Here is a 27,261-nt window from a genome sequence, read left to right as displayed (position 1 = left end):
TTTTATTCGACTTTTTGGAGGTCAACGGCCATTGATTGGGCAACAAGCTACGCGTAAGGAACTTGCTCAATTTCCATCTGGAAGCTAAAAGCCTAGAAGGTGGGACCTAAAAGTTGAAGATGCATGGCTTTTTTTTTTTTTAATGCTAAAAAATGATATAAAAATCTTCTATGCCCATAATATCCTGCACTCACGGTGGCCTGGTTGAACCTTGAACGTTTCCCTAAAAAATAGAGGAACTACAATTAACTATTTAGAGCATTCCCAATGGAAGAGCCATATTTTTATGTAAAATGGCTCTTCAAAACTCACTTTTATCTAATTTAGCTAAGCCATTTTTAAGTGTCTCCACATCCGATTAGCTGTATTTCTAAAAAAGAGGTGGGAAAAGATTTGGGAAAAAGATAAAGCAGGAGAGAGAAACACTAAAAAATAAAATGGCTCCCTTAAAAAGTGCTGCTACATTTAACTTTTTTTTTAGCTCTTCTAATCAAATATCTATTTTACATATATTTTTGGCTCATCCAATGCGGGAGGTTTTTTGAACATTTGAAGAGCTATTCTAGATAAAAGTAACATTTGGCTCTTCCATTGGGAATGCTCTTAGACCAACTACTAAGATTATGCACGAGCCTGGCCCAACTTAGCCTTGGAAATGACGATCAAGGCCGGACCCAATGACCAGGCGGGTCAAGAGAGTGGGAGAGAGCAAATACAAATGTACAAGTACAACGATTTGTGATGATCCTTCTTTCCAGCTTATTGTAAGCAATTTGTGAAGAAAAGTATTTGACCTGATGCAGCGTTACTTGGTGGGCTGTAACGAATAATAATAAGAAAAGAATAGATAAATAATTTTAAATTTGAAGTCTATCAAAGATTTAAGAAGTACAACGATTTGTAATGATCCTTCTTTCCAGCTTATTGTAGGCAATTTGTGAAGAAAAGTATTTGACCTAATGCAGCGTTATTTGGTGGGCTGTAACGAATAATAATACGAAAAGAATAGATAAATAATTTTAAATTTTAAGTCTATCAAAGATTTAAGAATTCTTCTCAAAACGATAGAGTCTACCTAAGGTTTGAAGGAAAAATTTAGGGGTGTCAAGGCGGTTAGTAGATTTCACTAACCGCTAACCACTTAGCGGTTAACCGCCGGTTAGCGGTTAGTGAAATAAATAACCGCCCGCTAACTGCTTTTTCAAAATTGGGCTTTTTGTTAGCTTTTTAGGGCTTTTTGGGCTTCTTGTTTTGGGCTTTTTTTTACCCTCTCTTCTTTTTTTTTCTTTCTTTTTTATTTTTTTTATTTTTATTTTTTTTTTAATTTTTATTTTTAGTGTCTTCTTGGGGCCAATTGCTATAAAAAGAGCCTGTATTTAAAAATCAAAAATATTTGACCTAAAATTTACATTTTCTTGTACTTTAAAAAAAATTTCTTAAATATTAAATCATAACCGGTTAACTTTAAACAACATAAAAAAAAAAAAAAAAAAATCAACACAACATATAAAAAAAATTTCAGAATTCAGGCAACTATTACAACATATAATGATAATACATTAATACTTAAATTGTGTTTATAAGTAACACATTGGTCATTGTTTAATCCAATGTCAATTACTTAATTTGATATTATACGAATCATATCATCATTGTACATTAATAATATGATTCACTTGAAGTCTTGAATAAAGTATTTAAATTGTCATTGAATCATATGATTAAGTATTGATATTATACATTTATATTATTCATATGCATATGTAGACTTATATAAATCCTTATAACATATATAGACTTATAAATTTATAACATACATTGGAAATAAGTCTCTAAATATTTAATTGTTATATTAGTATGAATTGATATACTTATGAGTTATGTCATATTATATATGTATAATTTGTTATTATATAATCAAATCATTTAATGATTAATTGATCATGTGATATAATCATATAAATTATAGTGATAATATATTAATACTCAAACTGTGATTTAATTATTTTTTAAAAAAATTGTGATTTAATTATCAAGTGATTATATGATATAATCATATAAATTATAGTGATAATATATTAATACTTAAATTGCGATTTAATTATTTTTTTAAAAAATTGTGATTTAATTATCAAGTGATTATATGATATAATCATATAAATTATAGTGATAATATATTAATACTTAAATTGCGATTTAATTGTTTTTTTTAAAAATTGTGATTTAATGATCAAGTGATTATGCTATATGTATAAATATTTTTATAATTATAATTATAAAAATATATTATATTAAAAGGCGGTTAGCGGTTACGGTTAGTAAACCCAATAACCGCTAACCGCTAAGCGGTTATAGCGGTTAGCGGTTAATACAGTTAAGCGGTTAACGGTTATAGTGGTTAGCGGTTAGCGGACTGTTTTTAACCACCCGCATTGACACCCTTAAGGAAAATTGTGAAGAAACTCAACTCTGAGACTTATTATCAAACAAAACTCATATATAAATCAAGTCTGCGTTTCTGGAGGCTATAAGCATATATTTATAGGTCTTCAAACCCTGAACCTATTAATAATACGAAATAAAGTCAATTTTAACAAATCTATGATGGCCGTCCGGACGGGACATACTCTCGTTCGAATGGTCAGCCAAATCATTGAAAGTAAAGTATGTAAAACAATGAAAAATTGAAAATAACATAGGGCCGTTCGGACGGCTTGCAAACGGGCTGCGAACAGACATTTCGGGTTTTACTATGGCGACTTCCGGAAGGGGTCTGTTCGGATGGCTTGCAAACAGCCTGCAAACGGAGGCCCTTTTGACCTAGTAAACATTGGACTTAGCAAACTCTTGTGAAACATGACTTTGTGGCCCTTTTGACCTAGTAAACATTGGACTTAGCAAACTCTTGTGAAATATGACTTTGTAGATCTTTGAGTTAGTTTTCCAACACCTCAAAGCTTGCTCCAATCCAAGGTCTGGAACTTTAGATATGGCCTTTTTAGTAGGACTCGTCAGGTACGAATCATCACTCTTCTTTATGGAATTTTTAGCTTTCCGGTCTACATCATCCTCCCCAGAGAGAATTCGCCCTCGAATTCACATCCTTAACATTAAAGTTCGTAGGGGTTAATTTCCACCCTACATCAACATGCCTCAACGTCGTCAACGATTTGTGATATCCGATCCTGTGAAGCATACATGTGGGTCTGACTTTTCAACTATATAACTTGTTAATTTGTATTAAGTTTTCGGGTCGTATTAAAAGTTGTCAGCCTTACTTAAGCTATGTAAGCATTTCTCTCTTCTTCTTTTTTTCCTTTTTTTTTTCCAAACAAAATCAAATTATTTTCTACACACTAACAAACAACTTTCTTCATTTTTTTTATGAAAAAAAATTCAAAAAACATTTTATCTTTATATCACATCAATTAATTCTTATTATCATTTCAAGAAAAAGAAAAAATGCTTTCCAAAATAGTACATAATGGAGATTCGTCTCAAGAAAGTGAGAGAGGAATTAATGTCTGTAGTAACATAAATCCATCATTAAGATGAAGCTAAAATAGTATCTCACTATGGGTAAACAGATGCGCATCTTCCAAGAGTAGTGGATAGTTTTTGATATGTAGACTCTGTTCTCAGGTAGAGAGCACCATCCATGCTCACCTTCACAAAAAGACCATCCGGATTCAGGACCTGGTTTTCCTTAAATGCACTTTCTCAGTTATCTTATATCCTATTGTATGCCTTTATATAGTATCATATTCTACCCGATATAAAGTTTATAAGAAAGGCAACGAATAGGCTTCAAAACATAAACATCGCATATACATAATGAGATCACAAGATAATAAGTTCAATACAAGTTCTAAATTAACTAAAAGGATATCAAATTCAACTGCATAATTAAATTTTGTTTTTCATATTTTACAAAGAAAGAAACAATCGAAAATTACAAAACAGAATAAACTAACCGTCACTCTTATTGATTCAAGTAAAACTCAGGCTGATTGAACTGATTGAAGATATCAATGGAAGACATACTCAGATTTCAAGGGAAACGAGGCTCAAAATCAAGAATAAAATCAACTACAAAATATCTTATAAATTGACCCCTGATAGAAAGAAGAAATTAGATGGGCCAATTGAGAAAATAATCATCCGATAGACCTCTCAATCCGCCTAAGTTCTTTTGTAACATCCACCATCGTCGGCCTTATCTCTGGATCGACCTCTATGCATGTGAGAGCAAGCCGTAGGACAGCTTGCAATTGTGGCTCTAAACCAGCTCCTCCATCCTCTGCTAAGATTGCAGGATCTACAATCTCATTTATAGCACGATTTCTTACTCGATTTGGTAAATATTGATCTCCATCTACTCGATTTGGATCAAATGAACTCTGTCCAGTTAAAATCTCTAATAGAACCATACCGAAGCTAAAGACATCAGTTTTCTCTGTTATCCTATTTGTCAAACGATAGTAAGGGCATAACAAATGCAAAGTCCCTATCACGACATCTTCCACAAAAGTTTCGCCCTCGGGAATGGAAATGCAATGGGAAAAATCTGTAAGTTTGGGAACACCATGCTGATCTAAGAAGATATGTTGTGGTTTTATATTTCTGTGGATGATGGGTCTAGAGAATGCGGTGTGAAGATATGAAATTGCATGAGCAATCTGTCTTGCAATCTTTAACCTACTCTGTAACACCATGGGCGTACCTTGTCGTCGAGAGATAAGTATTTGATCGGCAAGGACTCCATTTTGAGTATATTCAAACACTAAAGCCGGAATTGAAGTTTCGAGACAGCATCCTGCGAGATGCAGAATATTGTTGTGAGCGCTTGCCTTTGCAGAAATACCTAAATCCTTTAATGCATGGTCCATTGCGAACCTCTCAATGGACCACTCTTTATCATGAATCTTAATGGAAAGTATTCGGCCTTCAAAAGAACCCTTGTACATTTGACGATACCCGTCATTATGTAGAATAAGGCGAGGATCAAAGTTGTTGGTTGCCAAGAGAAGCTCTTTATAGGAGAAGGTACGGATGGGAATAGGCCTGCCATTACAAGAGGCAACCAGAGTCTCCAATACAAGCCCTCCATTCTCTAGAAATGCTCTCTTTCTCGCTCTTTCTTCCTCTCTCTTTTTCCGAGCAGCAACCAGCTTCTTCAGTAGCATGCTGCCCTTTCTCTCTTTGTCTCTCCGCTCTGCAGGGCTTGAAAGTGGCCTAACTTTAATCCCAATATTTCCCCTGCCGCCCACAAAACTAAAGCTTGATTTCGTGAAAAGCAAGCGGAGCCTTCTTCGTCAATGCTGTTTGCTAGCCATTATTGGACTTTTGAGAGGGTCCCGGACAATCTACTCGTAATGGCCTTTTTTTTTGACCCAACCTACGCGTATTGACAAAGATATTAAACGCAACTTTCTCAACGACCACTTCCATTCTAGTATTTAGACAGCTTTACGTTGAAATTTGGAAAAACTATGACATCTGAATCATGGCCATTTAGTGCCACACAAAATTAAATCACAAAAATAATTTGAACAACAACAGTTTTCCTTAGAGCACTATAGATTGAGCTTTCCTTGAGCTATGAGCACGGCATAGTAGAGAAAGTAGGGAATTAAGTTTTCACCAACAGCACAAATTGTATATACAGGAGACCCTTTTCAAGAGTGTAAGTAGTAACATAAATCCATCGTTACAAATCATTATAGCAGTCAACAAAAACAGCAGAAGCATAGTATCCAAGTGGCCTTTAATCAAACACAGATTCATCAAATACAAAATACCTTAAACAACTAGAGGTCTTTAATTGAACTCGGCAGCCACAAAGCAATCAAGAGTTTCAGAGAATAGTTAGTTCCAATTCATGGATTTCTCCATAGCCCTGACAGCCATTGAACAAACACTAGTACGACTACCAAGCTGAAGCAGTCCCAACAATGTAAAATTCATCTTAAGTAATGATTCTTTCAACGTACTACGCCTCCAAATTAACCCCAAGCTTCATTTCTAGCTCAATTTAACTTTGCACATACATGGTATATGATGTAAGGGCAATGAACTTAAGATATTGTTGGACCAACCGACTCAAATAGATGCTTAGGTTTCTATATTTAGAACCATTTCTATTGTGATATAATGGCAACAATCCTAAGGTTACCACTCTGCTTATCAGGTTTCAAATCCCTAATTAAAAGGGCAAAATATGTTTATTGTTGGACGAGCAAATCCTCCACTAGCAGCTCTAGTGAGAGTAAATTTAGAAAGCATCCATTCACCAAATTTTGATTTGACAAATACGTCCTGCCATCAATTTTTCTCATTTATTCACTTATCTGTTACAAAAAATTTAAAATTATTTTCACCTTTATATCACACCAATTAATTCTTATTATTATTTCAAAAAAAAAAAAAAAACCTAAAAATAAGAGTGATTTGCCAAATACACCCAGCATTCCTGAGTACTTATCCGTATGACCTGAGTATTGTTGAAAATTTAGAGAGTAGTATAGAATCCTGTTAACATTTTCATCAGCCAAACAGACTATGGAAAAGAAAAAAAAAAGTTAATGAGACTCAAAAAGAAAAGCAACTCAAGAGATCTTCAATAACCAAGTAAAAACAAAAAGAGGGGGCCTAAATTAATAGAGAGAAAACCAACAAAATAAGAGCTCCAAACTTCAGGATATTTATTAAAAAAAAAAAAAAAAGACACAGACATGAAACTTACAAAACAGAATCAACCCACAGCTATTGATTGATTGAACTAAGAATGAGGATACAAAGAAGCTCAACTCAGATTTCAAGCAAGCTTATAATCAACAACAAAAATACATAAAATTGACCCATAACGGATAATTGATGGATTACAGAGGAACTTGGAAGAAGGACCACATGCGTGAGAAAATAATCACACGACGAACCTCTCGATCCGCCTGAGTTCTTTTGTAACATGAACCATAGTTGGCCTTTTTACCGGATCTTGATCTAAGCTTATGATGGCAAGCTGTAGTACGGCTTGCAATTGTTGCTTCACGTTGGCTCCTCCTTCCTCTGCTAAGATTGCAGGATCGACAATATTATTCACATCATGGTTTCTCAAGAAATTTATTAAGTTCGTATCTTCATCATCAACTTTATGTAGGTGCCAGGAATATTTTCCAGTTAAAAGATCTAATAAAACTCTTCCAAAGCTATAAACATCAGTTTTCTCTGTTACCCTGCTTGTAGCGAAATAGACTGGGCAAACGTATCCAATAGTGTACTCCAGTAGCTCAACTTTTACATCAGTTTCACCCTCGGGGACTGTCACAGAAAGTGAAAAATCACACAATTTGGGAACATCGTGTTGGTCTAAGAAGATGTTTCGCGGTTTTACATGCCTATGGATAATGGGTCTGGAGAATGCAGTGTGGAGATACGCAATTGCATGAGCAATCTGCCTTGCAATCTTTAACCTGCTTTGCCACGCCATAGGCTGAGGTTGTTGTTGAGCTCCTGGGGAATCAGAGACAAAAATTCGACTGCTGAGGGTTCCATTCTCGGCGGATTCATACACCAAAGTGGGAATTTGAGTCTCGAGACAGCACCCAACCAGCTTTATAACATTCTTGTGGGCGCTCGCCTTTGCAGAAACAGCTATGTCGGCGAAGGCCATGTCCGGCACTGCGAAGGCCTCTTTATATTCCTTGATGAAAATGGTTCGGTCATCAAAGGAACCCTTGTACCAATTATACAACTTTTCATTGTTTACAACAAGGCGAGGATCAAAGCTATTGGTTGCTCGGCTAAGCTCTTTATAGGAGAAGGTGCGGATGGGAATAGGCTTGCCATTGCAGGCCGCAACCAGCACCTCCAGTACTCTGCCTCCATTCTCTAGAAACGCTCTTTCTCTCTCCCTTTTTTCGGCCATTCTTAGCAAAATCCTCTCATTTTGATCTAAATCTCCCTCTCCCCCCACAGATTGAATGTGCCCAACCTTTACGTCCACCAAATTCGTCGAAAGTAAGCGGAGCGTTCCTCAATCCTCATCATTGCTGATTGTTAGCCTTTTTATTAGACCTTTTGGAGGTCAACGGCCATTGATTGGTCAACAATCTACGCGTAAAGAACTTTCTCCATTCCCATCTGGAAGCCAAAAGGTGGGACCTAAAAGTTGATAATGCATGGCTTTTTTTTTTTAAAAAAAAAAAAGGTAAAAAATGATATAAAAATCTTCTATGCCCATAATATCCTGCACCCACGGTGGCCTGGCTGAACCTTGAACGTTTCCCTAAAAAATAGAGAAACTACAATTAAACTATTTAGACCAACTACTAAGATTATGCGCGAGCCTGGCCCAACCTAGCCTTGGAAATGACGATCAAGGCCGGGCCCAATGACAAGGCGGGTCAAGAGAGTGGGAGAGAGCAAATACAAATGTACAAGTACAACGATTTGTGATGATCCTTCTTTCCAGCTTATTGTAGGCAATTTGTGAAGAAAAGTATTTGACTTGATGCAGCGTGACTTGGTGAGCTGTAACGAATAACAATAAAAAAAGAATGGATAAATAATTTTAAATTTTGAATCTATCAAAGATCTTTGAATTATTTTCAAAATGATAGAGTCTATCTAAAGTTTGTAAAAAAATTGTGAAGAAACTCAACTCTGAGACTTTTTATCGAACAAAACTCATATATAAACCAAATTTACGTTTCTGGAGGCTATAAGCATGTATTTATAGGCCTCCAAACCCTAAACCTAATAATAATATGAAATAAAGTCGATTTTAACAAATCTACGATGGCCGTCTGGATGGGACATACTTCTGTTCGGACGGTTAGCCAAATTACTGAAAGTAAAGTATGTAAAACAATGAAAAACTGAAAATAACATAGGGCCGTTCGGACGGCTTGCAAACGGCCTGCGAACGGAGGCCCTTTTAACCTAGTAAACATTGGACTTAGCAAACTCTCGTGAAACATGACTTTGTAGATATTTGAGATAGCTTTCTAACGCCGCAAAGCTTACTCCAATCTGAGGTCTGAAACTCTAGATATGACCTTTTTAGTATGACTTGTCAGGTACGAATCATCGTTCTTTTTTATGAATTTCTTAGCTTTCCGGTCTACATCATCCTACCCAGAGAGAATTCACTTTCGAATTCACATCCTCAACATTAAAGTTCGTAGGGTTTAATTTCCACCCTACATCAACATGCCTCAACGATTTGTGATATCCGATCCAGTGAAGCAATCATGTGGGTCTAACATTTCAACTATATAACTTGTTAATTTGTATTAAGTATTCGGGTCGTATTAAAAATTGCCAGTCTTACTTAAGCTATGTAAGCATTTCTCTCTTCTTCTTTTTCCTTTTTTTTTTCTTTTTTTTTTTCCAACAAAAAACAAATTATTTTCTACGCACTAACAAACAACTTTCTTCATTTTTTTATGACAAAAAAATTCAAAACACATTTTATCTTTATATCACATCAATTAATTCTTATTATTATTTCAAGAAAAAGAAAAAATGCTTTCCAAAATAGTACATAATGGAGATTCTTCTCAAGAAAGTGAGAGAGGAATTAATGTATGTAGTAACATAAATCCATCATTAAGATGAAGCTAAAATAGTATCTCACTATGGGTAAACAAATGGGCATCTTCCAAGAGCAGTGGATAGTTTTTGATATGTAGACTCTGTTCTCAAGTAGAGAGCACCATCCATGCTCACCTTCACAAAAAGACCATCAGGACCTGGTTTTCCTTAAATGCACTTTCTCAGTTATCTTATATCTTATTGTATGCCTTTATATATTATCATATTCTACCCGATATAAAGTTTATAAAAAAAGGTAACGAATAGGCTTCAAAACATAAACATCGCATATAAATAATGAGATCACAAGATAATAAGCTCAATACAAGTTCTAAATTAACTAAAATGATATCAAATTCAACTGCATAATTAAATTTTGTTTTTCATATTTTACAAAGAAAAGAAACAATCGAAAATTACAAAACAGAATAAACTAACCGTCACTCTTATTGATTCAAGTAAAGCTCAGGCTGATTGAACTGATTGAAGATATCAATGGAAGACATACTCAGATTTCAAGGGAAACGAGGCTCAAAATCAAGAATAAAATCAACTACAAAATATCTTATAAATTGACCCCTGATGGAAAGAAGAAATTAGATGGGCCAATTGAGAAAATAATCATCCGATAGACCTCTCAATCCGCCTAAGTTCTTTTGTAACATCCACCATCATCGGCCTTATATCTGGATCGACCTCTATGCATGTGAGAGCAAGCCGTAGGACAGCTTGCAATTGTGGCTCTAAACCAGCTCCTCCATCCTCTGCTAAGATTGCATCCTCTGCTAAGATTGCAGGATCTACAATCTCATCTATAGCACGATTTCTTATATATGCTAAATTCGGACTTTCATCTGCTTGATGTAGATCAATTGCACGTTGTCCAGTTAAAATCTCTAATAGAACCATACCGAAGCCATAGACATCGGTTTTCTCCGTTATCCTAGATGTACTTAAATAGTTAGGGCATACGAAACCACAAGTCCCCACCACACTATCTTCCACGTAAGTTTCACCCTCGGGAATTGAAATAGAATTTTCAAAATTTACAAGTTTGGGAACATAATGCTGGTCTAAGAGGATATTTTTCGATTTTATATCTCTATGGATTATGGGCCTTGAGAATCCAGTGTGGAGATATGCAATTGCATTAGCAATTTGTCTTGCAATCTTTAACCTACTCTGCCACACCATGGACGTACCTTGTCGTTGAGAGATATAAATTTGATTGGAAAGGACTCCATTTTGGGCATATTCAAACACTAAACTCGGAATTGAAGTCTCAAGACAGCATCCGGCGAGATGCAGAATATTGTTGTGAGCGCTCATCTTTGCAGAAATACCCAAATCCATTAGTGCGTGGTTCATTGCGTCATAAGCCTTAAAACTCTTAATGGAAAGTATTCGGCCTTCAAAAGAACCCTTGTAAGTTGGATAATGGTCTACGTTACGTATAATAAGGCGAGGATCAAAGTTGTTGGTTGCCAAGAGAAGCTCTTTATAGGAGAAGGTACGGATGGGAATAGGCCTTCCATTACAACAGGCAACCAAAGTCTCCAATACAAGCCCTCCATTCTTTATAAATCTTCTCTTTCTCTCTCTCTTTTCTACATGATCAGCAACGAGCTTCTTCAGTAGCATGCTTCTCTTTCTCTCTCTCTGTCTCTCCGCTCTGCAGGGCTTGAAAGTGGCCTAACTTTAATCCAATTTCCCCTTGAGTCCAACAAAAGTAAAGGTTTGTTTCGTGGAAAGTAAGCGGAGCCTTCTTCGTCAATGCCGCTTGTTAGCCATTATTGGACTTTTGAGAGGGTCCCGGACATTCTACGCGTAAACTCTCTCTCTCTCTCTCTTCTCTCCAATACAAGCCCTCCATTTAACAAAAGCATAGGTTAAATGTCGTATTCATGACATGACGCGCTTAAATGGCAATCTAGATTAATTATTCCTTTAATTTCGCCCCCACAAACCATCTCTTGTCCACGACAGTAGTAGGAAATTTCGTGGAAAGTTGGATTCGCGCTTGAGTCCACAAAACTAGAGGTTGGTTTCGTGGAAAGTAAGCAGAGCCTTCTTCGTCAATGCTGTTTGTTAGCCTTAATTTCTTGGACTTTTAGGACTTAGGGTCCCCGCCATTCATTGTATTTGTGCAACGTGTTCTACGCGTCAAGTCTCTCTCTCTCTCTCTCTCTCTCTCTCTCTCTCGCTCTCTCTCTCCAATCTATTCGTCTTCAATTATGCAGGTTTTATCAAAATCTCCATGAGTGAAGCACCACCCACCATGTTAGGTCCCAGTAATATCACTTTAAATTAAGGTAATTTGACTGAATTGTTGGGATCAAAATTAAATTACAAGAATTGTCATGTAGCACATGCTAGCATGCCATTTACTTTTAACCATGGTGAAGCATGCAGTTTAATTTCCATGTAGAATTTAAAAAAGCTACTTCCAAATTAACAGTCATTTCTGCAATCTTAGCTAGCCATGGGTACCTTGCCATTTGCAAGGCCACCGCTAGCTACTCTTCGTTTCTTCTTCTTGTTTTCTTTCTTTCAAATAATTACTCCGTTGCCATTAAATATTATCATATTCTATCCAAAATGAAATTAAGTTTATAACGAAGACAACAAATAGGCTTTTTTTTTTTTTTTTTTTTGACATGTTCGTACCAAATGGGGGAGGGAGATTTAAACTAATGACCTTCGCTTCTTTAGGCATGGTCTTAGCCGATTTAGCTACCTCTTGGAGATGACAACAAATAAACTTGAAAACATAAACAACACATATGAGATCACAAGATAATATATAAGCTCAATACAAGTTCTAAAAACTAAAATGATATCAAATTCAACTGCATAATTAACTTTCATTTTTCTTCTTTTGAAAAGATAGAGACAATTGAAAATTACAAGAACGGAATAAACAAACAACCTATGATAAAATCAAGTCAAACTTAGACAGAATGAAGATGTCAAGTACATACAAACTTAGATTTCAAGCGAAACGAGGTTCAAAATTAAGCATAAAACAAAAATATAATATAAATTGACTCATGATGGGAAGAGGAATTTAGATGGGCCAAGTGAGAAAAAATTATGCTATGAACCTCTTAATCCGTCTGAGTTCTTTGTAACATCCATCAATGTTGGCCTTATCTCTGGATCGTCCTCTATGCATGTGAGACCAAGCTGCCGCACAGCTTGAAATTGTTGCTCCACAACAGCTCCTCCTCCCCTGCCAGGATTGCAAGATCCCCAATCTCATTTAAGACACGGTTTCTCAAATAATTCATCAACTCTTTATGTCCATGAGCGAGGAAAACAATTCCCCAACATGTCATTGTTTTTGGAAGCTAATGTCCATAGATTGAAATTATCTTGTCCAGTTAAAAGCTGAAATAGAACCATACCGAAGCTAAAGACATCATTTTTTCTCAATTACTCATTTCTTAGTCTAATAGCTAGGGCATAAGAAACCCCAAGTCCCGAACACCCCATCAACTTCCACGTGAGTTTCACCCTCGGGAATTGAAATGGAAAGTGAAAAATCTATAAGTTTGGGAACATCATGTTGGTCTAAGAAGATATTTTCCGGTTTTATATTTCTATGGATGATGGGTCTGGAGAATCCCGTGTGGAGATATGCAATTGTATGAACAATTTGTCTTACAATCTTTAATCTGCTCTCCCATACCATAGGTGTACCTTGTCGTCGAGAGATATAAATTCGATCCACAAGGACTCCATTTTGAGCATATTCAAATACTAAAGTCAAAATTGAAGTCTCAATACAGCATCCTACCAGTTTTAGAATATTTTTGGGAGCGCTCGTTTTTGCAGAAATAGCCATATCCGTTGCTATATATTACAAATTGGGCTGAATTGCTACAAAAAGGAACCCATATTGAAGGAGCCCAAAAGTAATTAATATTAATAAAATGCAACATTTACCAATATTTTAAACAAAAAATTAAATACAACACACAAATAATTGCCACTATACTGCAACACACAAATATATATATAAAGTGGTTTGCGGTTTTCAAAAATTCATTAACCGCTAACCGCTTTTAATAACCACTTTCAAAAGCGGTTAGCGGTTCTAAATTTTCATCCCTAATTTCTGGATCAACCTGTATGCATGTGAGAGCAAGCTCCAGCAGAGCTTGCAATTGCTTCATCAAACCAGCCCCTCGTTCCTCCTCTAGGATTGCAGGATCCACAATCTCATTTACAGCACAGTTTCTTACGTGATCTACTAAAAGGTGATCTCCATTTGCTCGATCAAGATCAAACGAACGTTGTCCAGTTAAAATCTCTAGTAGAACTATACCAAAGCTATAGACATGGCTTTCTCCATTACCCTTCCCATATCTAAATAGCTAGGGCATACGAAACCCAAAGATCCCCTCACGTCATCTTCCACGTCAATTTCACCCTCGGGAATTGAAATGGAAAGTTCAAAATTCGCAAGTTTGGGAACATCATGCTGGTCTAAGAAGATATTTCTCGACTTTATATTTCTATGAATGATGGGCCGTGAGAATGCAGTATGGAGATATGCAATTGCATAAGTTATCTGTCTTGTAATATTTAACTTGCTTCGCCACACCATGGGTGTACCTTGTTGTCGAGAGATATAAATTTGATCAGCAAAGACTCCATTTTGAGCATATTCAAATACTAAAGACGGAGTTGAAGTCTCAAGATAGCATCCTACCAGTTTTAGAATATTTATGTGAGCGCTCATCTTTGTAGAAATAGCTATGTCGGTTAGGAACAATTCCTTTTCAAACAAATTACTTAGCTTATCCATCTTAATGGAAAGTATTCGGCCTTCAAAAGAACCCTTGTACATTTGATAACCCCCGTCTACATGTAGAATAAGGCGAGGATCAAAGTTGTTGGTTGCCAAGAGAAGCTGTTGATAGGAGAAGGTACGGATGGGAATAGGCCTGCCATTAAAAGAGGCAACTAGCCTCTCCAACACATGCCCTCCATTCTCAAGAAATGCTCTCTTTCTCTTTCTCTCTCTTTTCTACAAGATCAGCAATGAGCTTCTTCAAAGATCGTAATCAACCCATAAATAAAGAATATTTGATATTAACATAATTATAAAATATACAAAAAAATTATATTATATTTTCGGTATATTTTAACAAGTAGCATGCTTCCCTTCCTCCCTCTGTCTCGCGGCTCTGGAGGGTCTGAAAGTTGCCTAACTATAATCCCATTTCCCCTGCCGTCCACAAAAGTAACGCTTGATTTCGTGAAAAGTAAGCGGATCTTTCTTCGTCAATGCTGTTTGTTGGCCTTTCTTGGACTTTTTGGAGGGTCCCGGCCATTCATTCGGCAAACATGTTCCACGCGTAATGTCTCTCTCTCTCTCTCTCGCTCTCTCCACTCTGCTCGTCTTGGACGCAACTTTCTCCATTCTCGTTGGTTCCTTTCTCATAAATCTAAATTCTAAAGTGAGCGATTGATACTTACAAACGAATTAGCCTAAAAAAATAAGCGCGTCCTATTCAAGCTTTATTTTAATTTTTTTTAAAAAAAAAAAAAAAATTAAAAACCAAAACTTTTTTTTTTTTTTTCTCTATTCAAATTCAACTTACAATAACTCTTATACTTTTTTTTAAAAAAAAAAATTAAAAACCAAAATATTTTTTTTTCTCTATTCAAATTCAACTTACAATAACTCTTATACTTTTTTATAACAATTAAATATTCTTTCTTTACAAAATATAAATTTTATATTTACCTTCACATTTTTTTACAAAATCTCAACACGTATCCCAAAAAAAAAGGGAAGAGAAGAGAGAAAAATATTTTGTGTTAAAATAATGAATAGAAAAGATATAGGAAAGCAGCTCCAAGTGGTTATTTGTGAATTTTTTAGATTTTTCTTATATATATAAGAAAGATAAAAGGTAGGTGTCGTAAATGCTCTAACATCTTTCTTTCAACAAAATAATTTCAACTTTCATTCTACAACACCTAATCATAGCCCATTTTAGTGTTGGGAATAATCGTAGCCCATTTTGTCTTTCTTTTTCACTGATTTTTTTCTGATTTCGCAATTTATATAAGTCTCCCCTGGCACAACCTTTCGCAAAATTTTAAATCACTAAGGCTTTTTTTTTTTTTTTTTTCGACTTTTTACTCTCTGGATCAATCGAAATGACAATAAAATCTCTGCCGTCAAAATTTTTTAACAGTCGTTAGTCTGGGTCAAAACGCATCGTTTCACCTCATTAAAATATTAAATTTTTTTAATTAAATTTTCAAATTTAAATCTAAAAAATTTAAAAAAGGACAGGGGTGGCCGGCCGCCCCATTTTGCCTAGGGGTGGTTCAGCCAACCCTAGACCGGCCGTCAGGGGGTGGCCGAACCACCCCCTTAGGCCATGGGGGTGGTTCGGCCACCCCCATACACCGGCTCCACCCCCATACCAACTGGCGTATGGGGATGGCCGAACCACCCCCATGGCCTAAGGGGTTTGGTCACCCCTTAGGGCCAAACCCTAAAAAAAAAACTTGAGGATTTGGCCCTAGGGTGGTCGAACCACCCCATTGGGCTTGTCTAGGGGTGGCGGAACCACCCCCAGAGCCTAAGGGGGTGATTCAGCCACTCCAAGGGAGGCGATTTGGCCACCCCCTAGGGCTAAACCCTAAAAAAACTACCCCCAGGCAAAATGGGTTGGCCTGCCACCTCTGTCCTCTTTCTTCTTTTTTTTTTTTTTTTTTTTTTTTTTTTAATTTTAAAATTAAATTAAAAAAATTAATATTTTAATGACGTGAGACTCAGACTAACAGTTGTTAAAAAATTTTAACGGCAGAAATTTTATTGTCATTTGAATTGAACCAGGAAGTAAAAATTCAAAAAAAAAAAAAAAAAAAAAAAAAAAAAAACTTAGGGATTTAAAAATTTTCGAGAGTTGACTCAGAGACTTATTATACAATTACCTTTTTTTCTTCTGTTAATAAAACACTTTTTAGTTTTTTATAATCTTCTAGGGTATAGATATTTCACTTGATTTCTGTTAGAAATTTGACGAAAAATGTTATGCGATGATCTTATTGAAAAACGATTAAAACTCGAAAATATCATTGAGAAGATTTTGTTTTTTAAAAAAATGAAGATGCTTTCTGAAAATATGGTAAAATTGGTAATGCAACTATAGGCTCACCCAGGCAGCCGGCCTCTATATGGAAAATAACCAAGCAAATGCAGCAAGTCATGTGACGATCTTATCCACAGAGGAAGTCATCTATCAAAAAAAGAAATAACTCACATGATTTTCGACCGGTCCAACAGTCTAAAATATACTTAGTAGTAAATTATATTTTTCCCTTGTATTGAAGACCGAAAGCAAGAAACAACAACATAAGCTGATCATTATGAGATTATATTTCAATCTATCCAAGAAGTCCAAAAAAAAACCAAGAAAGAAAGTATGGATTTCTTACTTCTCGCCATACTTGTACAACATAAAGCTTAAAAAAAAAAAAAAAAAAAAAATGCATATTCTTTCTCTTGCATTTCTATCGATTGGAAGCAAACCTTTAACAACTAACACATTGCATACCACTAGTCCAGACCAATGGCATTATTTTCTCTGTAACAGGAAAAGGGAAACCAATTTCTTACAAGCATAACAATTACTGTATAACTTACAGGCTTAACAATTACCATAATCAACATTAATAATACATCAGATCCATTGCCCTTGTATTTGTTCTAGCTTTAGTTTCCATGCTCTCCCTTCTTCCATTCATCACCTCTAAACCCAGAGTCCTCAACTGGGAAAGACTCTAACTCTGGACTGCAACTCGCATTCACAATTCTTAAAAATGGCATAACTCGTTGCATCATCGACCACTCCACTCCCAAATCCGAGAGAAATTCTAACATCAAGGCCTCAATGTTCCAGACAATATTGTCATCCCCCCAAAAGCTCTGGTGGAATTTTGCAATATTACCAGAGGAAATTGAAAGAAACCTTAATTCAGGAAGTGATATGGGGTTGAGCCACCTTGGACTGATCTTTCCTGGATAAAATTGGAGACACAGCTCATGGAGTTGCTTTGGAGGAGAGAAATTATCGACCTTGGTAATGAGGTCGCTACCATCACTATCAAAGCAACTCAAGGATAAATATTGCAGTTCTTGGAGACCTACTAATGCATTGACCTCACTATCTCTAATCTCATCAGCTCGAGTTATTTGTATGCTCAGCATCCTGAGTTTCGCTAAATTTTTCAATTCTCCAATGCGACAACCTTTTTCTTGGCTTGATCTTGCAGGTCTAAACCCTAGCAATACTTCAAGGTTTGAAAGCCTTCCTAGGCCTTTAGGAAAGCATTCAAGTGAACCGCAATGGCTCACATTTAAGACCGTCAGCTTCTTAAAAGTCACAATGTAAGATGGAAGCAGTTTAATATTTTGACAATGACTCACATCCAAAATCTGAAGGTTGCCAAGCTTCTCAAGTGATGGTGGCAATTGAACCAATGGATGAGTATTGCTCAAGTTAAGGTATGCTAGGTGCTGAAGGGAACCAATCTGATTTAGAATACTTGAGATGGATGTTTTAAAGACTGATTTGGAAACATCAAGTACCCGCAAGTAATGAGACATGCAAAGTGCTTTGGCAGTGTTCGATTTAATCTTGTTCACTTCAGCAGTCTTGGTTGTTGACAACAAAGCCCGTAACTTTTGATGTTGCTTGGAATCCAAATTGCTTGTGATCCCCAAATGGCGACAACTTGTTCCATCTTGTTTAAAGAATGCATATTCGTTTGCAATTTTCAACACCAAATCACGAAGCATATCATGAATTGTACAAGTATAAATCGTTCCATTGTAAGTCTTATCAACAACCTCTATCAAACATCGATTTGTTAATCCTGTGAAACAATCTTCCCCGGCTTCAGTTATTAATCTACCACTCCTTAGCGGGACAAAACACTCTCCAATCCACCAATGGACCAACTGCTCTTTGCTTATGACACAATCCTCTGGGTAAACAGAGAAACAAAGAAAACATGATTTTAGATGAGGTGGGAGCTCATTATAGCTCAACTGTAGTGAAGCCATCAAGCCTCTCTCAGAATCATCATTTTCTGCTAATTCATTGCGGAAATGGTCTAAGATTCGCTTCCATTCTTGATATCGAGATGGTTTGCAAAGCATCATTCCTCCAACTACCTTAATTGCTAATGGAAGACCCTTGCACTTCTCTACAATCTTCTTCCCAATCTTTTCTAGCTCAGGGTATTTACACTCACCTTCACTTGCTGCAAATGCAATCTTCCGAAACAATAACCAACTATCATCCCTACTGAGGAATTTAGGCCAATGGATTCTGTTTACCCTCACTCCCATCTTTTGTACAATTTCCTTAATTCTTGAAGTAATAATGACACTGCTTCCATTTCCTTTGGGTAATCCTTCCAAAATTCCCTCCCACCAAGCATTGTCCCGGCACCACACATCATCCATCACAATCAAATACTTCTTCCCAATGAGATATTGGTTTATTTTCTTCAACAATTCACCTCGATCATCCCCAACACCAGCATCTCCCAAGTTCCTTAAAATACTTCTCAAAATCCGCACTTCACTAAAATTTTGTGAAACAGAAACCCACATTCTTCTTTCGAAGTGCCGCTCTACTTCTTTATCATTAAAAACTTTCCGAGCAAGGGTGGTTTTTCCCAACCCACCCATGCCAACAACTCCAATTGCCAATATACCACCATTTGGTCCATCTGCTTCAAATAGCCAATCTTTTACCTTCCTCGTGTCACCTTCTAATCCTACAACTTGCGTATGATCGTACACAGGTGAGCTCCATCTTTGGGGTAAGTCATTGCATCCGTATTCGGGTTGTGGTTGGTTTGAAAATGAGACACCGGGAAAAGTTGCAATGTCTTGTTTGATGTTGGTAATTTTCTCGATGATTTTTCTGAGGCGCTTTCCAGTCTGATATTTCCATGGAATCTTTTTCGGGTGGATGTACATTAACCAACCACTTAAAAGGAGTTTATCATCCCTTATAAATAGAAGTTGGCAATCATCTAATATGTCTTCAGCTTCAAAAATAAGTTCTCGCAAAGTGGCTGTGATCTCACGAAGAATATGGCTCTTCCTAGTGAGCCTATCAACATCTTTGAGGAAGCTTTGCATTAATAGGAGCTCGCGTTGTAATCTTTTAAATTGGTCTCTAAATAGGCTTAAAACGCGGCTCTCTTCTGAAAGAGCATTAAGCAGTTTTTCCAAGAAAACGGTTACTATTGCATCCACCATGTCTTTGCCTAGCAATCATTATAAGAAAAATGATTCTTCAACATTTAATGGAAATACTATAGCAAGAATTATCAAAGAATGGAGGAAAATCAATCAAGAATGGCAGAGATTAGGTTACCTCAAGAAAAATGTGTCAGACAAGTTCCCTCTCTTACTGGAAAATATCAACTCCCTGCTGCTTGGAATGCTACCAGATTACCATTGCCTAGAGTTGAATGGCATAAGCTGATATGGCATCTAAGAGCTATTCCAAAGCATATTTTGCAGTTTGGCTAATTAGCTGCCTTGAATCTTACTAATGTCCTGATGGGCTGGGTCAAGTTATGACTCAATTGAACTTGAGAGAGCGTCTGAGATTCCCACCGTTTAGGCTTCTCTTGTGCGACTCCCAGCAGACAAGTACTACTATGGTCACGCCTAAGTAGAATAGTTACTGTTGGTCTTTTCTGCCTACCTATTTTTATTAAAAAAAAATTGTCAGAAACAAATTTTCAACAAAGATTTTATTACTTCAATGGGGTTATAATGGGAATGCTATTTGTACTTCTCATGGAAGAATCTAAGAAAGCAGAAATTACATATTTTCCAGTCACTGATTTTCTAAGAGAATTTGCAAGCATTTACCAGATCATTGCCTTAAATAGGCTCACATTTCAGATTCCTACCCAACAACAATTTTGTGCTTAAGAGATGGACTAAATCGTTACAATTATAACAGAGTATGATAACAAAGACTATATATATCTCTGAGATGACATGAAGATAGATTCTTTGTTCTTTCAGAATTAATACTGATTAACATAAACTCCTTATTTAAGGAGTAACCTGATGTACTGAGAGATAAGATAAAGAAGAGATGATTCCCAATTCTTCCGACCTCACCATGTGCCCCTAAACTTTTACTCTTAGAGACTCCTATTCACGTAACAAAGGGTAAGAGTTTTCAAGCTATTCTGCTGTAGCTAGTTTGCTCAGCTCATATTTATCATATTTGGCTAGAAATAAATGCAAGGAATCGTGGTGGAAATCATGAAAACGGGGAAGTTTGCTACATTCTTATAAAGGAAGATGTCAGAGATTAAATCTGTTCTGGCAGGCCTAAGAAATTAATTAATAACCTTCCCAAGCTACCCATGCCAACTACATAAAAATTGGAGCATTCCTGTGTCTTTTTTTTTTGTTTGGTGAGCATTGATTTCTTTCTCTTGGGTTTGAATAAATGTTCATTCTTATCTGTTAAAAGCAAACGTTGTTTTTGTTTTCGGAACTTGTTTTTATGAAGTTGTTTCTCTCAACTAAATCATACACACAAAGTCCCAACAGTTACTCTATAACTGTTTATCTTCCTTAAATATAGGAAATATTTAAAGAAAAAAAAAAACCTACAAAAAATTATTTGCAGCAACTTCCCTATAAGTTGAAGATTGTGTTGGAAATTTTGTAAAAAAAATAAAGGTAAGTATGAAACTTATATTTTGTAGATAAAGAATATTTAATTGATATAGAGAGATAAAAGATCTATTGTAGATTGTATTTAGATAGAGAAGTAAAAAGTCGTTTGATTCTCTAAATTAAATTAAAAAAAAAAAAAAAAAAATTAGCAAGCGCTTTTGTTAATTCTCTCTTATTACATGTTTCCCAACTCCAAAAGCCAAGATTCAAAAATAACTATGCAATGTTTTGTTTGTTAATATATTTTGGAAAGGTTGTTTTGTTTGTGTTTCAAAAAAAAATATTTTGATGCGATATAAAAGATGTTTTTTTTTTTTCGTATTGAGAAGAAAAAAATAAGAGACATAAAACAAGCCACTAAATTTTATAAGTTATAAACGTTACTGCATCATTGGTTCAAATTTAAGTTCCTTCTCAATTACGGCTCTTTTTAATTAAGGTTTTAAATGAATTGAAATGGTGGTAAATTTGAGTTCCACTTGTATAAATTCGACTTGAACTCAGTTTTTTTACTAAACAAACCTCGTTGATTTAATGAGTTAAACTCATATATAGAAATTCGGCTCAATTCATATAAATTTGTATAATTTTATTTTGGGAAAAATAGGCTTTAGCCTTTTGAACTATCAATTATTTTGCACTTATACCTCCAAACTTTAAAAAGTGACATCTGACATTTCATACTACTATGGCATGTCAAATTAAACACTTTTGCATTTTTCTTTCCAAAATACCTTAGAGTTATTCAAAAATAACCATTTAAAAAAATTAAAATTATGAAAAAACTTACCAAAAAAAAAAAAAACACTAAAAACACCAAAAAGGGGTGGCCTATATATAAAGAAAAGATGAATCATGATCCGTTTACGACGTCTTGTGTGTCCTTGGAGACTCCTATATACTCACGTAATAAAGGGTAGGAGTTTTCAAGCTATTCTACTGTAACTAGTTTGGTCGAATAATTTTAAATGGCCTACTTGTGTCCCACTAAGAATGATGTGGCTATTAAAATCATTCTTTGATCAAAATTCAATAATGATCAATCATAAGCTCAATAGTGATTTTAATAGTCACATCATCCTTAGTAGGATACAAGTAAGACACAAGTAGGCCACATAGAATTACTCTAATCTGGTCAGCTAGCTAGCTCATATAGTCATATTTACCATATTTGACTAGAAAGAAATGCAAGGAATCAAGGCGGAATAAATGTTCATTTATATTTGTTAAATCATTATTTATTTTAAAAATTTAAATGCATAAAAAAATATAAATTTAATTATTTAATTAATATTAAGTGTTATTTTTGTTCCAAAACTTGTTTTTATGAAGTTAATTGGTTCCCTTATATACTCTCTCGGGAAAGTTGGTCCCCCCAACTATACTGATAAACTCTAACACGTTTCCCAACCACAAAAGCCAAGATTCAAAAATAACTAGCTAGGCAGATATAACAGTGTCAAATATGAACTTTCCAAATTAATAAAGAATGCAACGCATAGAATTGGATCGCAACAGTGTAAAATATAAGGGAAAGGCTCAAGTATAACTCTAAGAAACTTGTTTCATCATGCTTTAAAATATTGAAAGAAGAACAAAAAGGAACAGAACAAATTCTAAGTCAGGGTACATTAAAACTTACAGTTGGGTTCTGTTCAAAGTTTAAACTCTTGTACAATATGATGCCCAGCCAGTATCGCAAATCCAGAAGCCTAGTATATATTGACGAATGAGAGCTTCAAGGATAGATGATCCTCTTATATGCTCATGCCAACGATGTTTCAGACCTGAACTTACATAACCATCCTTCTATTACTAGATCCAGCATGCTACTTCAAGTTTCGGATTCTAGTATGACAACACAAGGACATTTTGGTAATGTGATCGCTATTGCGCTTCAACCCAACAGGTCAACCACAAAAGTCTACGCGGTTAGAAGTAAATGCAGTAGAGCATCTAGAAGGAACAGAAACTTCCTTTCATCTATGTGGTTCCTTCACCTTTCCTTACCAAGTGACCAGAGCCCCGGTCTGGTTACTCTGCTTCTTGGAAATTGCTAAAACTTTTATTAGAGTCACATCAATAGATGTTGCGAGAAACACAAATTTCTACGTCCACAAAGAAGTAGAAAAATGTAAAATAGAAAATAACACATTAAGATTTAAATAGTTCGGTTTAATAAACAAAAAAATATAGAATATAGAAGTAATCATAATGGTTTGGTGCCATGGTAAGGTTGATGAAGGCAAGTCACCTAATCTGACAATAGATATGCTAGTTTGTCGTTTTGTTTTATTGTATCCTTCACGCGTAGAGGAAAAATGCTGTTAGTAGGACCAGGAGAGGATTGGAAAAGGATTCTCTCCGGTCTTGTTGGACCGGAGAGTTCTCTAGTTAATGGCCAAGAAAATCCTAGGGCCATCGCCGTCCTTATGCCACGTGTCCCATCTATTTAAATATAATAAAATATTATTTTGATTTTAAGAACAAATAAAAACTAAAAAAATATAATAATTTGTTTTTTTGTTTTTTCATATTGCCCTTCCAATGGCCACTGCTTGGCCTAGGGTGGCCCCTTGGGGCCGATTGGGGGTGGCCTTGGGCCAAACAAAATTTTTTTATATGGCCCTTAGGGGTGGCATGACCACCCCCAAGGGCCACCTTTTGGCCACCCCTTGGGGCCGTTCGAAGCCACCCCCATGGCCCTTGGGGGTGGATCGGCCACCCCAAAGTTTTGAAAAAAATGGGTTTGGCCCTTGGGGTAGCCGATCCAACCCCAATGGGCATGGGGTGGCTTCGACCACTCCCAAATGGCGCCAAGGAGTGACCAAACCAAAATAATATTTTATTATTTTTAAATAAGTGAGACACGTGATGTTTTTATGGCCCTAAGATTTCTCCTAGGGCCATCCTCACCATTAACTAGAGAGGATCCGAATCTGTAGTAGGGGGAATTCGTCCCCCAATTTTTTTTGAAATTCTACTTAAAGTATATCCATTTTATTATTTGTCCCCTCAAATTTATAAATTTGTCCCCAAAAATAAAATTTTTACTCCCTTTTAATTTTATTTTTTTAGTTATACCCCTCTTCTGACATAAAAAACCAAAACTACTCAATTCATTTAGTTTTCTCCATACTTAAAGACTCAAGTTCGCTTAAAACCAGCAAAACTCAATTTGGTTTGAGATAAAAATAAAAAATAAAAAATGTCAAGCATAAAATATCACTTGAATCTATACAGTTCGCTTATAACCAGCAAACGTATAGCGTCTTGTCAAGCATAAAAAATCAGCCTCTCATTTTAAATCTATGATGTTTATCCTCTCCAAAAGACTTTCTCTTTCTCTCAATCTCTCTCTCAGACCAGATGAGAAGATAGAAGCGAACCAAAAGAGAAAAATAGGAAAACCCACAAAATACAAATCTAAAAAAGAATAAGAGAGAGAGTCTTGCTGTTCATCTTATTTCTCAACAAAGAACTGTGCAGCATGTGCCGCCAAACCGTGTGGCTATGGGTCGTGGCTTAGTGCATCATTTGAAGCTTTCCTTTGTGGGTTGTGGGCCTTGTGGCAGCATGTGCTGTTGGATCGTGCAAGAGCCAAGAGGTCTTGTGAATCTGTGATTCAGCATTGGGGGAATATTGGTTAAAAAAATATATAAAAATTAGACAGTAACTAAGAAAGAAGAGATCATTATTGAAAAATATATACTATTCCAAACGGCACATAAAAGGGAGTTAAATAGGTGTACGTAAATAATACGCAAAATTAAAAATTAAACAATTATACAACCAAAATATGTAGAACAATAGATCACAGAGACACATATTTTTGTTACGAAAATGAAATCATTTAAAGAACTCTCTAAAATATAAAACCTTTCCAGAACAGCAAAACCCAGAAAATCAATCAACTATAAAAGAAGTAAAACTTTTTCGGGACAGCCAAACCCAGGAAATCAATCAACTATAAAAGAATAAGGATTACAAGAATTTCACACTTACAAAACATTTACAATTAACACTACTTTGTATAAGACAAACGACCAACTTGACTTCTACCATAGTAGCCCTCCTGTAAACTTTGGTTGTTTATGATTTGTGATGAAGGAGAGAGTGAGAGACTAACCCTAACGCTCAATATTTTAAACGCTCTCTGAGCACTTGGAATTCTTATGTTTAATTCCTTACAATTTCATGCATAATAGCTCTCTATATATAGACTACAAGAAGACCTAGTACTAGTTGAAATTGAAAGAAAAACTAGTTCTAGTTGAAATAGGATTTGTCCAAATTTTCGTCGTTATCTTGCGGGACGATTTTGGCATAACTAACTTCCGAATTATGAAAATCTTATTTCACAAATATTTGTAGCATTTTGTGTTAGCTTTGCAATTCCACTTGTTTTACCTCAATCTGATTCTTGAGCCGAAAGTTATGGTTCAAATACTGAGACATATGCAGGATACAAAATTTAATTAAATCTGATTTTAATTCTAATGAAAGAATTTCGATTTGATTAAATTTAACTATATCATATAGATATTCTATTATGATTAGTTAAGCTTAATCACGTTTTCTAAATCTTTTCTGGACACAATAACTCGTATATATACACTTCAGACATATGAATGTATTTTGTCATTGAATTTGACAATTCAAAACCCAACATTTATCATTTTTTATTAATAGAACATCTCATTTTCAACGTCTGTCTTGTGGTTTGTGTGGATAGCAATGTGGAGTTTTGGTCCCGCGGACAGCTAGCATGTGGTGTGTGGGGGTGTGGGCCGTATGGCAGTGGCTTAATGCCTAGTGTGGGTAGTGGCTAATTAAATAGACTTACAATTTTGTATTTGCATTGTTAATTTTATTTTATTTTTATCATTCATCAAAAGATACACTTGCAAATTACAATCTTGCATAGAGGGTTTCGTTGCTAAGTCAGGTGTACGTTAGTGGCTAAGTGGGTGTGTGTTGGTGGCTTTGTGAAATAGTAAAAAATTAAAAAATAAAAATAAAAATTAGTGGGTTAGTCACGTTAGTGAGTGTGGGCCGTGTGGCTAAGGCTAAAGATTAAAACTAGCATTTGGCTTATCTAATTTGAGATTTCATAAGATTAAAACTAACATTTGGCTTATTTTTATTATTGTAGCATTGTTTTGTCTTGACTCTCAACATTATTGTTGTTGAGGGCTTCGGGAGACCTTGTTAGGAGAAACAATTCACTCTCAAAGGTATCATTTTTCTTGGACCCTATAAATTGTGCTTAGTTTATATTACTAACAATTTATACTATTGTGTGTTTGTAATGCCATGGGAATAAGATTTTGAATGAGCTTTTTTTTGGCCATGAAGCTTGTAAAAACTAGATTACGTACTAGAATGAAAGATAAATTTTTTGCAAACCATTTAGTAGTTTATATTGAGAAAGAAATTGCTAAGAATTTCACTTCAAAAATAATAATTGATGAATTTTATTCTATTAAAAGGAGATGCTAAGTTCCTTTTTTGAGTGTTTTTTTTTTTTGTACATGTCTAGCAAAATAGAAAATTAGCTTGTGTATTTGAAATAAAAGTTCTCTTGATTTTCTCGAAAATGATTTTATAAACATATAACTTTTGTATACATTAATGACTTATGATTTACTATGAAATTAAATTTAAGTCTTCTTCGCTTTTATTTTATATAAATACACACAAACACACATATATAGAGAAATTATAAGTATTATGTGTGTATATAAGTTCGTCCCCCACATTAAAAATCCTGATTCCGCCCCTAGACGGCTAGACTCTAGTGGGTCCTAGCGCAAGATATACTGAGCTCAATTTCAATTGCATTGTGTTAATACGAAGTCTGTCTAACTAATTGTAAAGAAAACAATAGCGTATAGAGTAAT

At 35.4% G+C, this 27,261-nt stretch overlaps 4 protein-coding genes across 4 annotated transcripts; all 4 read right to left on the bottom strand.

Moving 5' to 3' along the window:
- Nucleotides 1-4,010: 4,010 nt before the first annotated feature.
- LOC132172856 (non-functional pseudokinase ZRK2-like) lies at nt 4,011-5,193 on the bottom strand. Its single transcript, XM_059584424.1, has one exon. It carries the CDS (start codon nt 5,184-5,186, stop codon nt 4,158-4,160), a length of 1,029 nt encoding a protein of 342 aa, XP_059440407.1. The 5' UTR covers nt 5,187-5,193; the 3' UTR covers nt 4,011-4,157.
- A 1,553-nt stretch (nt 5,194-6,746) lies between these two features.
- LOC132171698 (non-functional pseudokinase ZRK2-like) lies at nt 6,747-8,098 on the bottom strand. Its single transcript, XM_059583085.1, has one exon. It carries the CDS (start codon nt 7,925-7,927, stop codon nt 6,926-6,928), a length of 1,002 nt encoding a protein of 333 aa, XP_059439068.1. The 5' UTR covers nt 7,928-8,098; the 3' UTR covers nt 6,747-6,925.
- A 1,850-nt stretch (nt 8,099-9,948) lies between these two features.
- Nucleotides 9,949-11,407, bottom strand: LOC132171707 (serine/threonine-protein kinase ZRK1-like). Its single transcript, XM_059583094.1, has one exon. It carries the CDS (start codon nt 11,236-11,238, stop codon nt 10,219-10,221), a length of 1,020 nt encoding a protein of 339 aa, XP_059439077.1. The 5' UTR covers nt 11,239-11,407; the 3' UTR covers nt 9,949-10,218.
- A 5,780-nt stretch (nt 11,408-17,187) lies between these two features.
- LOC132172793 (disease resistance RPP13-like protein 4) lies at nt 17,188-19,906 on the bottom strand. Its single transcript, XM_059584364.1, has one exon. It carries the CDS (start codon nt 19,904-19,906, stop codon nt 17,342-17,344), a length of 2,565 nt encoding a protein of 854 aa, XP_059440347.1. The 3' UTR covers nt 17,188-17,341.
- Between the last annotated feature and the right edge of the window lie 7,355 nt (nt 19,907-27,261).

This window comes from Corylus avellana, chromosome ca2 (genome assembly GCF_901000735.1).
Source record: "Corylus avellana chromosome ca2, CavTom2PMs-1.0".
NCBI classification, from domain to species: domain Eukaryota; kingdom Viridiplantae; phylum Streptophyta; class Magnoliopsida; order Fagales; family Betulaceae; genus Corylus; species Corylus avellana.
The sequence above is the reverse complement of the archived record's forward strand: the minus strand, read 5'-3'. Positions and strand labels throughout refer to the sequence as shown.

What these genes read in the sequence shown, in the direction of transcription:
- LOC132172856 (XM_059584424.1), bottom strand. Translation starts at nt 5,186, where the DNA reads ATGCTACTGAAGAAGCTGGTTGCTGCTCGGAAAAAGAGAGAGGAAGAA.
- LOC132171698 (XM_059583085.1), bottom strand. Translation starts at nt 7,927, where the DNA reads ATGGCCGAAAAAAGGGAGAGAGAAAGAGCGTTTCTAGAGAATGGAGGC.
- LOC132171707 (XM_059583094.1), bottom strand. Translation starts at nt 11,238, where the DNA reads ATGCTACTGAAGAAGCTCGTTGCTGATCATGTAGAAAAGAGAGAGAGA.
- LOC132172793 (XM_059584364.1), bottom strand. Translation starts at nt 19,906, where the DNA reads ATGGTGGATGCAATAGTAACCGTTTTCTTGGAAAAACTGCTTAATGCT.